The sequence below is a fragment of the Heloderma suspectum genome, chromosome 6 (genome assembly GCF_057233095.1).
Source record: "Heloderma suspectum isolate Gila_16-S chromosome 6, 16-S_ref, whole genome shotgun sequence".
In the NCBI taxonomy this organism is placed as follows: domain Eukaryota; kingdom Metazoa; phylum Chordata; class Lepidosauria; order Squamata; family Helodermatidae; genus Heloderma; species Heloderma suspectum.
The window spans coordinates 113546391-113559953 of record NC_139463.1 but is presented as its reverse complement, the minus strand read 5'-3'; the positions used below and the strand labels follow the sequence as shown (position 1 = coordinate 113559953).

General features: G+C 43.4%; 1 protein-coding gene across 1 annotated transcript; it reads right to left on the bottom strand.

Annotated features, from left to right (window-relative positions):
* Positions 1–731: 731 nt before the first annotated feature.
* LOC146342588 (extracellular calcium-sensing receptor-like) lies at positions 732–13358 on the bottom strand. The gene is made up of 5 exons (XM_084807912.1): positions 13165–13358; positions 11848–12139; positions 8548–9402; positions 864–1091; positions 732–773 (listed from the first exon to the last, which is right to left on the bottom strand). Exons 1-5 carry the CDS (start codon positions 13356–13358, stop codon positions 732–734), a joined length of 1611 nt encoding a protein of 536 aa, XP_084664038.1.
* Positions 13359–13563: the final 205 nt, after the last annotated feature.

The window sequence follows — 13563 nt, the reverse complement described above, 5'->3', positions numbered from 1 at the left end:
TATATGTGAAGCTCTGGGAATATGAATGCGATGCACTCCTCCATGTTCTCACAGACTCAGCTTAAGTTAACCATCACTAATTATTATTATTATTATTATTATTATTTATACCCCACCTTTTTCCTAGTACTGGGACACAAGGCAGCTTACAAACATTAAAACATATACAATTAAGACATATGAAAATATACAAAAGTTAAACTATAATTAAACAACAATGCAATTAAAATTATATTAAACACATTAAAACAGCATTTTAAAATGGGACTTTAGCAGCTTACCCCCCATATTACCCAACTGAATAAGTCAGGACTGGTAGCAAAAGTAGCCTTCTCTAGGACACTCTCCCCCTCCTCTCTTCTTGTGCCATCTCATTTCTGTGGGCTCCATGGATAGACCATAGACCACATGCAACCGTCAGACTACAAGTTCTCCACCCTGACCTAAAAGGTGTGTCCAGTATCGTATTCATGGGAACACGTTAAATAAAGCATGGTTTTTCTCCATTTTCTACCCTTTGATGATGTCTCAATGTTCTCAGTTACATTCTGGTCATGTTGGCATGACTTGCAGTTTACCTTTTGTTTTCTGCCATGGCTTTTGGCTAAACCTATTTGTTTGCAATTGGTGTTCCTGTGAAGAAAGGCTTAATCTTGTTCTTTTTAAAGGCCAAATCACTAAAAATAAACAGTGCTATAAATTTTTCTCAGGTGGAAATTTGAGGGTGACATTTAAGCCAAATTTGAGTAATGGTTAAAATACGGTCCATCTAACTGGCAGAAAACAGGACATAACTATTTCTGTGTTTAAATCCCATTTGAATTTTGGGAAAATATATATAGTGAAACACACATGGAGCCTACCTGATTAAACCTTCTGGGCCATGTGAGGGTATCCTCAGAAATGGTGAACCGTTTCCCTGGGGTTGCCTCTTGGTCTATCCTTCCGACTTTGACTCTAAGGAAGGACTGGTTTGGGAATGTGACCCAGTTGATAATATCAAATCCGGCTTCTAATTCCCCATTTTGGTCAAAGGAAACTGTTTCCCCTGCACTGTTGTTAAATGAAAATCCTCTCAGAAAGTGGGGGAGCTAAAAAGAGAAAGGAAAAAATCACAAGGATGTACAAAAAGATATAAACATACATCTTCAAATGGTCATTATTCACACTTGAGATCAATGGCTATTGATTTATGTAATGAAAGATTTTGCACATGCTTACTTCATCTGGTGAGGCATAGTCCAGAGAGTTGGAAATCTCATTACTAGATGTCAGTAGCCCTATTTAGGCATTCTGTTTTTGGGGTATCTCATTGCTAGATCTCAATAGACCTATTCAGGCGTTCTCTTTCTGGGATTGGTAACATGCAAGGAAAGGGAAAGCTCCAGCCCTGCCCCTCTCCCCCATCACAACTATCACCCTCTACTCATGGAGGGTACATGTCTGAATACAAGACTTCCCTCTATCTATGAGGGCTCTCCTCCACACAAGCCAGAATGTAAATAAGAATTTGCCCAAACTTGAAAATTTGTTCCTATATGGAATGGAAAGAAATTGAGATGTATTTATTTTTTTTTAAAAAAAAATGATGGTAGGAGAAAGTGAAAATGACAAATTTGTCCATCCAGACCCTTGGCTTACTCAGCCCTTAAAAGTCTGTATTTATATCCCTATGCATACAAATATGTTAGTCCGGTTGCTACCTTGTGGATATCATTATTTTTTTCCCTGACAGGTTCTTTAACAGCTACATGGCAGACAGGTACTGCATGTCCCTCTCTATGCTAAGAATCATAGAATCATGGAATCATAGAATAGTAGGGTTGGAAGGGGCCTACAAGGCCATCGGGTCCAACCCCCTGCTCAATGCAGGAATCCAAGTCAGAGCATCCCTGACAAATGGCTGTCCAGCCTCGTCTTGAAGGCCTCCAATGTGGGAGAGCCCACCACCTCCTTAGGTAATTGGTTCCATTGTTGTAGTGCTCTAACAGTCAGGAAGTTTTTCCTGATGTCCAGCTGGAATCTGGCTTCGTGTCACTTGAGCCCATTATTCCGTGCCCTGCATTCTGGGATGATCAAGAAGAGATCCTGGCCTTCCTCTCTGTGACAACCTTTCAAATACTTGAAGAGCTCTATCATATCTCCCCTCAGTCTTCTCTTCTCAATGCTAGACTTGCCCAGTTGTTTCAGTCTCTCCTCATAGGGCTTTGTTTCCAGTCCCTTGATCATCTTTGTTGCCCTCCTCTGAACCCTCTCCAGCTTGTCTGCATCCTTCTTAAAGTGTGGTGCCTAGAACTGGACACTAGAACTGGACTCCAAATGAGGCCTAACCAGTGCTGAGTAGAGGGGAACTAGTACTGCCTGGGATTTGGAAGCTATGCTCCTATTAATGCAGCTCAAAATGGCATTTGCCTTTTTTGCAGCCACATTACATGGTTGGCTCATATTCAGCTTGTAATCGACAACAATTCCAAGATCCTTCTTGCTTGTAGAGTTGTTAAGCCAAGTATTCCCCATCTTGTAACTGTGCATTTGGTTTCTTTTTCCTAGGTGGAGAATGTGGCATTTAAAAAGGTAAAGGTGTCCCCAACCAGTCGTGTCCGACTCTAGGGTGCGGTGCTCATCCCCGTTTCTAAGCCGAAGAGCCAGCGCTGTCCGAAGATGCTTCTGTGGTATGTGGCCGGCATGACTGAACACCAAGGTGCACGGAACGCTGTTACCTTTCCCACCGAGGCGGTACCTATTTATCTACTTGCAATTTCTTGCTTTCGAACTGCTAGGTTGGCAGGAAATGTGGCATTTACCCCTATTAAATTTCATTCTGTTGTTTTCAGCCCAGCGCTCCAGTCTATCAAGATCACTTTGAATTTTGTTTCTACCTTCCAAGGTATTAGCTATCCCACCCAATTTTGTGTCATCTGCAAATGTGATCAGCATTCCCTGCACCTCCTCCTCCAAGTCATTCATACAAATGTTGAAGAGCACTGGGCCCAGGACTGAGCCCTGCAGTACCCCACTCGTTACCTCTCCCCAGTTTGAGAAGGTCCCATTGATAAGCACTCTTTGAGTCCAATTCTGTAGCCAACTGTGGATCCACCGGATTGTTGTTTCCTCTAGCCCACTTTGAGCTAGTTTGCTCATCAGGATATCATGGGGCTCTTTGTCGAAAGCTTTGCTGAAGTTGAGGTATATGATGTCTACAGCATTCCCACGGTCCACAAAGGAGGTTACTTGATCAAAACATGAGAAACATGAACCCCCCCGCCATGACAGGCTACGTAAATACTTATTTACGCAAATGGTGTCCCTGTGTTAGCTGTGATAGGCTACGTAAGTATTTACATAGCCTATCACAGCTATTGAGAGGAGGAAGCGAATGGCAGCCGCAGGACAGCTGCCATTCACAAAGCAGCGTGGACGGGAGCAGGTAAGTGCTCCGTTTCACATGCCTTTTGTGGGTTGGGGGGGCGGGGGCTTCATTCTGCGATGGATTTTGGGGGGCTGAATGCACTGGCATTTGGCCTCACCGAGATCCATCGCAGAATTCTCTGACATCCCTACCGGTAGTAGACTCCGACCACCTGGTTCCTTTTATTCTTTGCTCCATTCACATATTTTAACCCAGATGCTCTCAATGGGGCTACCAAGCTCATCCTCCTGTATTTCTGTGCAGAGATATGTATGTTTAATATATATTGCAACCCTGCCTCCCTTTCTGTTCCTCCTGTTCTTTTTGAACAAGTTATATCCTTTCAATTGCTGTATTCCAGTCATGAGAGTCATCCCACCAAGTTTCACCTATCAAGTCATAATTTCCCTCCTGTATTAAGAGTTCAAGTTTGTTCTGTATGTTTCCCATACTCTGGGCATTAGTATATAGACATCGAAGACCATGTGCTTTGTAGTCTGGCTTTCTTCCTACATGTTTGTGAAGATTATTATTGGCTGCTATTAGAGCTCTACGTTGTGGTGCATGAGCCTTCTTCCATTGCTACGCCCAACTTTACGTCTCCCTTCCCTGTAGGATTCATTTTCAAACCCTCCTGATAAAGTTTTTCATACTGTGGCCAACCACATTCATCTCAGCCTTAGTGAGGTGCAACCTGTCCCTTGCCAACAGTCCATCTTCCAGGAAGTATAGCCCGTGGTCCCAGAATCCAAATCTCTCTCATCGGCACCACCTTTGTAGCCAGCCAGCGTATTTTTCTTTCCCTTTCTAGCCCTCTTCTGACTACTGGAAGGATGGATGAGAAAACTATCTGGGCCCCAAAGTTCTTGAGTTTCCTTCCCAAAGCTTCAAAGTCTGATGTGATTTCTTCATAGCTCCACTTGGCGGTATCATTTGTTCCCACATGGATGAGAAGAAAGGAATACCTGTCAGTGGGCTTTATGAGTGCATGTAACCCTTCAGTCACATCTCTAATCTGTCCTCCCGGGAGACAGCATACCTGGTGAGTCCATGGCTATTAGCTATATACTTGGGTTTCAATCCCACACAGCAAGGAGCCTCCCACTACTACTACTCTTCTCTTCTTGATGTTGTAGGCCTTTGTTTCATCGCCTCTGCTTGACTGACCTTTAGCTTCTTGCTCACTCTCATGCAAGTTCCCCTGTGATTCTTCCTCTGCAGACTGTCCTCCAGTCTCATCCTCAAGTACCTGAAAATAGTTCCATAGTTTCAATGCTTCTACTGGTATAGAATGGCTTCTAGTTCTTCTGCTCCTGTCACCCTTTTCCTGGGAGTATCCTATACTTCATTTTTCCTCACCTCGGCATTGTCCTCTTCTGCCTCAGCTTGCTGTTGCTCTTCAAGCTTCTGATCTTCACTTTGGTGCTGTAGTTGCACCATTCTGTCCAAGAATTCTTTGTGTTCTCTTATTTCCTGGAGAGTCAACAGTCACCACTCCAGTCCTCTTACTTTTTCTTCCAGCAATGTGATCAACTTGCACTTGTTGCATGTGTAGGCCATGTTGTTCTCAGGCAAGAAAACAAACATGGCACACACAAGAAAACAAACATGGCAGGTCCCCACCACTGGAGAGTCTTGTCCTTCCATAGCCTCTTTTCCCTTTTTGTGTCAAGCTTTTTGATTGTTCTAGAGTAGCCTGTGCCTGGTCCTCTACTCATTGGAGGTTAAAAACAGAGTCCCACTGGTATGGAAGTGTGTGTTACAAGAAAAATAAAGAAGAAATTTTTTTTTAATGTTAGGGACCTCTCCCTTGACCTCCTGTGCCAAGGAGGCCATCTCCTGTTTGCTCCCCCTGTTCGCTCACACTGATTGCTCGCTCTCTGGGAGCTTGCTTGCTTCTATAGTCCCTAGACCATCTGGAGCAGCTTCTTCTGCTCTGCTCTGCTGGACAGTGCAGATGTCTGTGAATTTTGTTTCATTTTTATAAGAATTTACCAAAATTTGCAGGTCTTTTCATATTCAGGATGGAAAACATAAGATTTTAACATTCAAATGTGCGAGAAACTTAATTAGACATATTGAGCCCCCCCCCTTATATTCAATCAAATCATTGAATGCATGTAGAAAAAAGAATGGAATGAATATGACTTCTAAAAAAGGGGACTAACATGCAAAACATTATTATCTTGACAGAAAAAAGCAATAACGCCACAATCTATGGTTCTTGGTAAGGTATCCCAAGAGCCATAGGAAAGAGGCAGGATAGAGGAAGATCCACGTTCACAACGCTTCTCATTGTCGGCTGGAAACCTCCACCATCCTCTTGCTGCTGCAATATCAGGGATCTGACAAAAGACTGGGGGAGGCATTGTATCCACTAGATCCAAAGCCCTTCTGTTCCCCTGGCATGTCCTTGACAAGGGAAAGAAGGTGCACCAGCCTTAGAACTGTTGTTCGTATTTTCATTCCAGGTGCCGTCCTTCTTCCCTGCTTGCAAGAACATAAGAACATAAGAACAGCCATGCTGGATCAGACCAAGGGTCCATCTAGTTCAGCATTCTGTTCACACAGTGGCCAACCAGCTGCCCATGGAAACCCACAAGCAAGAATTGAGTTCAAGAGCATCCTCCCATCCATGTTCCCCAGCAACTGGTATACATAGGCACACTGTCCCTGGTACTGGAGGTAGCACATAGCCATCAGGACCAGTAGCCATTGATAGCCTCTCCTCCAGGAATTTGTCCAACCCCCTTTTAAAGCCATCCAAATTGGTGACCATCACTACATCCTGTGGTAGCGAATTCCACAGTTTTAACTATGTGCTGTGTGAAGAAGTCCTTCCTTTTATCGTTCCTGAATCTCCCACCAATCACCTTCATGAGATAACCCCAGATTCTAGTATTTTGAGAGAGGGAGAAAAAATGTCTTCCTATCCACATTCTCCAGACCATGCATAATTTTGTAGACCTCTATCATGTCTCCCCTTACCCTTCTTTTTTCCAAGCTAAACAATCCCAGCTGTTGTAACCTTCTCTCAGAGGGGAGATGCTCCAGCCCCTTGATAATTTTAGTTGCCCTTTTCTGCACTTTTTTCCAGCTCTACAATATCTTTTTTTAGGTGTGTTGACCAGAACTGGCAGGACTTTGGATTTGGTGGTTCCTTCACTTTGATTTCTCCTTCTCCCACCTCTACACCTCCCCTGTGTGTGTGTATAGGATGGATCAAAACTGTAAACTAAACTTGAAGGATCTGCACTGGCTGCTGGTCTGTTTCTGAGCATAATTCGACATGAGGGTGCTTATTTTTAAAGCACTAACGAACCGGAATTGGGCATAACTGTAGGAATATCTTCCCCCATACCGACCTGCTTATGTGCTCTGATCTGCTTTGGACATCCTTCTCAGGATGTGGCCACCGAATGAGGTAAGGAAAATGGCAACAAGACAGAGGACCTTCTCTGTGGCAATGTCTCATCTATAGAACTCTCTTTTCTGGGAGGCTCATCTGGTGGCTGATCCGTATGCATTTATTTATTTATTTATTTATTTATTGCACTTATGGAATGTATGTATGTATTCATTGCACTTATGTTTTACAAAAAAAGAAAAAGAAAACATTAAATACCCCTGATAAACAGTTATTAGAACCAGCACATAATTAAAACCAGCAGCAAAGTGTGAAATGAATGCGAGAAAGGATCTGAACATCACAAGGGAATAGAAGTTAAATCCCCCATCTTTAGATGATCATCCTTTTGCCTAGTTGAGAAGACCGCATCTTCATCTTCCCTGCCCAATGTGTTGGATTGATGCCATATTGGAAAACCCAATGGTTGTTATGGAGGCCATGTGGTTCTGAGCCATGCTTGATCCGATGGCCTTTGCATGTTTGTTGAGGTTCCCCAGAACAATCATCATGGATGTCCTCAACAGCAATTCCAATACAATTGTCATCAGCTCAGTCAGGAATCCCTGTAGAAATCTGTACAGATTACAGACTCCCCCCACCCACTACCCACCACCGGCCTTCCAGTCTACATTGGTGCTGCACCAAGTATCCAGGAGGACCCAGCTGGGCGAGGCTAACTCCTCCCTGCTCCCACATCCAGGTCTCAGTTACGCATACCACAGTTTGTATCCATATTCAGGCACATGTAACTGGGCTAGCTGAAATTGTCTTCTCTGCCCACTCCTCCAAATAGCAGCCTTTCCAGACCGCAACACAGAGGGTTGGGGGACACTGCTGAATAAAGTGAATTGTGGTGCAAGGGAGGGAGACATCCAACATTTGAATAAAGGCACCTTCCATAAGTGGAATGCTTTCATAAACAGAAGGCAGATTTCAGATCCAACCCCTGACAGCTCTCCCAGCCACAACTGAAACATGAGATGTTTTATTTTAGACTGACTTGGCATTCAGCATCAGCAGGGGGCAAGCTGTTAAGTCAAACAAGAGCCTTTTAGTTGGTGAAGAACCAGAAGAGTGAACACGTGCAAGATGCAGGATGCATTAGAGTGAGTTCTGTTATCAGGCATGATCAAAAACAAGTCCATAAACAAGTCCATTACAATCATAGACTGAGCAGGGCTAGAAGTGAAGTTTAACATGGAACCTATGATAGATCTAGTACTTAGATGCCAAATCCCCAGCACTGGTAGAGATAGATTTCTATGCAGTCTATGTCTCAGAGCATTCCAAATGGAGCTGTACTGAACATTTGGACAGGCCAAACATTCAGAGGCTGGCTTAACTAGCTGCTTTAGTATATTTGCCAAAACTCGCTGAACACATACTTTAAATATCCTAGTATTTATCCTTACACTCTTTAGTAAGGATAAAATATGATGATGTATCATTTCCTGGGCACAATGCAAGGAGAAAAAATGCATCTTTTAGTCTTTAAAAAAACTACCCTCCCCCACACAAACATTTTTTTTTAAAAAAAACAAACCCAAAACAAAACCCCAGGTTATCGTACCCCATTACCTGAAAGTGCTGAAGCTCCCACCTCCCCCAAAGTTGCAGAAATTATCCCTTCCACCTTTATGGGCAGGGGGTGGATGTCCTCTGAAGGTAAAGGGGAGATATTCAGTCCAGCATTAGTACCTGAGCTGCATTTCTCTGCTCAGGACATTACCTGCCAAGATTTCAGATTCAGAAGCTTCCAGGCCCCTCGAATTACCATTGTGCTGTACTTTGTTTTGGGAGAATGCATGGCATGCAACGCATGTGCGATGGCATAGATGGCATTGTAGACGCTATAGCTGTGGGCTGTCATGCTCATTTCAAAAACAGACTCAGGAAGAGACTCCAGTTTCTCCTCCCCAGTGCAGATGTTCTCATCCATCATGTCTACGGTGGAACTTGGGAACAAACAGTTGAATGCCTGTTGCCAAAAGTCCCCCAGAAAACCATCCTCTTTTTCCAAAGTAGGGTTCTTCATCTGAAGAAACTTCTGGAATCCCCGTACCTCCCCTGAGTGAATTGCCAAGGATATAGAGCCATGAATGACATGAATGTCCCAACTCCTTTGAAGGGGAAGTGATGTGAAATCCACATCTGCTGTCATAATCCAGACTTTTGTCTTCACTGGCTCACCCTCAAACTGTGAAAGCCCAAACAAATTTCGCAAAGTTATCATGGTCTGAAATTCATCATGAAAGATCACTGCATTGGCTGCGCTTTTCATAGCAACACTGATTGTCTCAAGAGCCTTCTGTATTACTTCAGTGATTTGACTTAAAAAAGCAGTACCTGGTAAATTGTGTATGAAGTCAAAACAGATACCATTCTGAGAAAACATGGGAAGCACATTCTGTATTAGCAGCTTTGAACTGTCAACATCAAGATAGATGATACCAATCCAGGTCCACCTGAAATGTAGCAATAACTGGAGAATCCCCTTATACTGATGCAGCATACTGGGGAACATCCAATGGAAGAAATCAGCTTGGGTTTCCTTATTTGTCTCTGGAGCAGAACTATATATGAGCTAAAGAAAATGAAGCAAAGCAGAGGAGAAAAAAGAGGGAGTTCCACAGTACACCAGTGTAATGTTTGTTTGGTTTGTGTGTGTGTGTGTGTGTGTGTGTGTGTGTATGCACATGTAGCAATATTTTTGTTGAGTTCTGATGCTTTTCCTGAAACATCAAATAAAATCCCATTCAGACTTTAATCTTCTTCAGTGGATATATGGGTATGATAGGGATGGGCGGATTCCCTACCTGCTTCTCCACTGGGGAATCCGCCCCTGGGGGGAGGCGATCTGTCCCTGCCCCTGAAATCCTTGCTGGCTGGCTCCACTATGCAGCGATTCCGTGGAGCCGCCGGCTGGCTCCAGAGCACCAGCAATTCAGCCGCCATTGGCATGCTGTATCGCTGGCTGAGGCTAACTGAAAAATCACGTGAAAACCCACAGAATAGCATAGCAGAAGCCATTTGCATCCATAAAGCTCTTAGTTTAAGCTAAATGCAGCCATTTATGGCTGCATTTAGCTTAATCTAAGAGCTTTACGGCCCCAAATGGCATAGTGGATGCCATTTGCGTCTGGAGTCAGCCTCAGCCAGCGATACATCATGGCAATGGTGGCCGTATCGCTGGTGCACTGGAGCCACTGGTGGGGAGGATCCAGCCAGGGAGGATTCCGCAGGGAGGCAGAGGTAAGGGATCCTTGCCACCACGGACTCCAGAGGCCAGATTCTATTGAATCCAGCCTCATTGGGGTCCATGGCAGATTTCTCGGACATCCCTAGGTATGAGTTAGGAGGATCTTGGGATGTTGGAGAAATCCACAACCAAGCCAAATGAGTTGGGATTGTCATGACTCTGACTTGCGGATTCCACAGCGGACTGCTTTTTCCCTGTCTAGGAGATTCCATAAATTTGCAGACCGGGTTTCTAACCTTCCCAAATTTTGCACTAATTTCATAGAATTTTTTTTTTCATACAAAAATGGACAAAAATGCACTTTCCCCCACAAGCTAAAGTGTGAAAATACACATTTGGGGGGAATTTGCACAATTTCACACATGCAAAATTGTGCGATTGCACATTTGCGTAACTGTGCATTTGCGCAAATCCAGAAACAAAAAAATCTGATTCTGTGGATGGGCAGATGATGGAATGAAAGGCACCTGACAACCCAGATGGAATTATTTTTAAATGATCTGTATATCCCAAGGAGGATCCATAGTCCCCCTCCCCACCCATTCTGTGGGTGTGACTACATTACAAAGGTGAAATCTAAGAAACTCCATTAATTCATGAAACCTTTCTCCAAGGGTGTCCAAACTGAATGGGATGTTGCAAGTTTCCCAGGCTAATGGAATTCGTGGTCCTGGAAATTGAAATTTCTATGCTCATTCCTCTGATTTTTCTCTCCAGTGCTGAACTGTTACCTGCTCCATGGGATGCACCAGACTAGGGGCACAAAACACATCAGAATGGTGGACTATTTTTTTTCTGATGCATGCTGCAATGTGTGCTGGAATAACATTCTTATATACTTTATATTTGGCAGTTATCATGTCATCCATAAGGCTAGGCAGATGAGTGCTCCCTGACATGAAAGTATCTGTGACATAGCAGAGCTAGCCCCTTTTCTTATCTGAGAGGGGTACTTTTTAAGAGGCTAGTCAGCTGTAGCATTTCAGCTTTATGTTGTTGAGGAAATGGACATGGGCCCTGCCCTGGAAGCAGCACTTCTGGACAAGAGGAGGCTATGTCATATAGAATGTAGCCCTATTGTCTCAGAGGGAATAGGAAACTATGAAAGATGAGCAGGTGCTTTCTGGCTAGTAAGATAGTGTCATGGCTGAGTCATAGGCAGAGGTCTGAGATGAGACAGAAGCTGGAAGTAGGAGACAGGAGTTGTGCCAAGAGACTGGAATTGAGGGATGAAGCCAGACTTAATGGAGACTATGTCAGTATTGAAGGACAAACCAGGAGGCAGGACCAAGGAACATCCAATGGATAAAAGAACACATCAGAACTGAGGAAGACCATCCCCCTTTCAGGTGTTCAATAAAGCAGAGATGCTCTCCAATCTCATATCTGAGGCTATACACTTGAAATAGGGAAAACCATGATATATAGTTTTCATGCCAGTTTAAGATTATTTTCCTTGCTCAGGATTTCTCCTTCAGGCATCATGCATGGTGTTTCTCTTTATTTCAATCACATCACTTTCTACTTCCAAACCACAAAACTACATCTGAAAGGCCAAGGGAGTGTGAACAGCTTTTTAATCTCCCATGCTTCATGAAGAATCATAGAACAGTAGGGTTGGAAGGGGCCTACAAGACCATCGAGTCCAACCCCCTGCTCAATGCAGGAAGCCTTACTCCCAGGCAGTCTCCCATCCAAGTACTAACCAGGGCTGACCCTGCTTACCTTCCAAGACCAGACAAGATCAGGCACATCCAGCCCCCAACTTACTTGTGGAATCTTGTAGATGCCTAGGATAGTTGCCATGTGGAGACAGATGTCAGAATTAGGTCCCCCGATGACTGCTACCAGATGGTTTTGAACATCACATTTGTAGTTAGGGATGAATTTGCCAGGTGTGGAGAGAAATTTCAATGAGGCCTGATAGGTGAATCGTGGACTGAAATAGTTATTACAGATGGAAAAACCCAAAGTGATGTTTGGCAAGATTTGGGGGGTTTCATTGATCTCCTTCACTGCAAATACAAAGGCCAGGATGTGCTGGTAGTTTTGCGTCAGTAACCTGCAGTGTGAGTTATATGTTGCATCACATGCATCTACTCTGAAATATAACATTAGCTACATTTCTATGCCATGTATGTCTATTAACTATATTGCACTAAGTCCAGAGGAAGAATCATTGGTCCAAAGAGCCAATCATTTGACTTCTAGAAACACCAACCCAATAGAAGAATTAGTTTGAACATAGGGATGGGAATTGGGGGATTCATCCAATTCACATTTCAGTGCAAACTTAACTAATGTTGTACTTAATGTTGCACAAAATACAGGCATAAGGAAAACAGTGAACAAAATGCTTATGAATTTCCGTGTGAACTATATTTACAGCTCTAAATCTATCCATTATAGATATTATAATCTCAAAGTTCAGGATGAACCAAACTCAAGACTGGAGAAATTCTCAAAGTTTGAAACAAACTGAAAATTTGATTGGAAGCATGAGAAACAAACAAACCTAAATTGACTCATCTGTCCATCCGTATTTGGAAGCTAATAGAACACGAACAAGTGCAATATTCAAAACTATCATCAAACAATTAACTCACAGGGGTTTCAAACTTGATAGGGCCCTTCTATATGATACCAAAAGCTCTAGTTTGGTGCAGATGACAATGATTTTTGGAAGAGTAAACAGCAGGATTTAAACAAAAACCAGACATGCTAAGCACACATGACATGGTGTTTCTTCAGGAAGGAGAATTACTCCAATACTGAGCAAGCAGACTATCACTGGGATGGTTATTCAACACTTCTGCAACATCTGCATTGAGTACTGCTACTAACAACCACCACACACGTCATATAGGCTATGTAGGATGGCTTTTAAAAGAGAAAGAGAGAGAGGGGGGGGGAGCAAGGAAGGAAGGAAGGAAGGAAGGAAGGAAGGAAGGAAGGAAGGAAGGAAGCAATGCTTGGCATTCCCCACTCTGCTGAAGAAAAGACCAAGCCATAGGATTTTCCTGTCCAAGAATGCTAGTTGGACAGTCTGTCAAATTTATCCTGTGGTTAAGATACCAAATTACTTACATGAAGTCATTAATCAGATCCTGGTTGGGCTGTCTTCTGAATGTTATCAGGTCATAAATGATGTAGATCTGAGAAATGATGCCAGAAATCATGAGTTCTCCTGACTGATAATACTGGTGAAGAATAGCATCAGGCTCAACCACTGTAGGGATCTTGCACACTGCCTGAGGCAGCAGTAGTAATCCCACCACCATGAATACCAACATTATACACAAAAATATTCCTCTTTGAAGCCTTCACCTGTTCCACCATTGTCATTCAAGTGTCCCTTAACACACTGAAACTTGAATGAAAACGTATTCAGCAGATATGGTGACCTGACAGCAGGACTAAGTGTCAATAATGAGAATGATGGAGACCTGTTTATCTGAAACTCCCACTCTGAATAGTCCAGGGGAT

What these genes read in the sequence shown, in the direction of transcription:
- LOC146342588 (XM_084807912.1), bottom strand. Translation starts at nt 13,358, where the DNA reads ATGGTGGTGGGATTACTACTGCTGCCTCAGGCAGTGTGCAAGATCCCT. An exon ending in TGAATCTGAAATCTTGGCAG is followed by an intron (nt 1,092 to 8,547) that starts GTAATGTCCTGA and finishes TTCTCTTTTTAG; the next exon opens with CTCCCCCACTTTCTGAGAGG. An exon ending in GGCCCAGAAGGTTTAATCAG is followed by an intron (nt 774 to 863) that starts GTAGGCTCCATG and finishes GTTTTCTGCCAG; the next exon opens with TTAGATGGACCGTATTTTAA.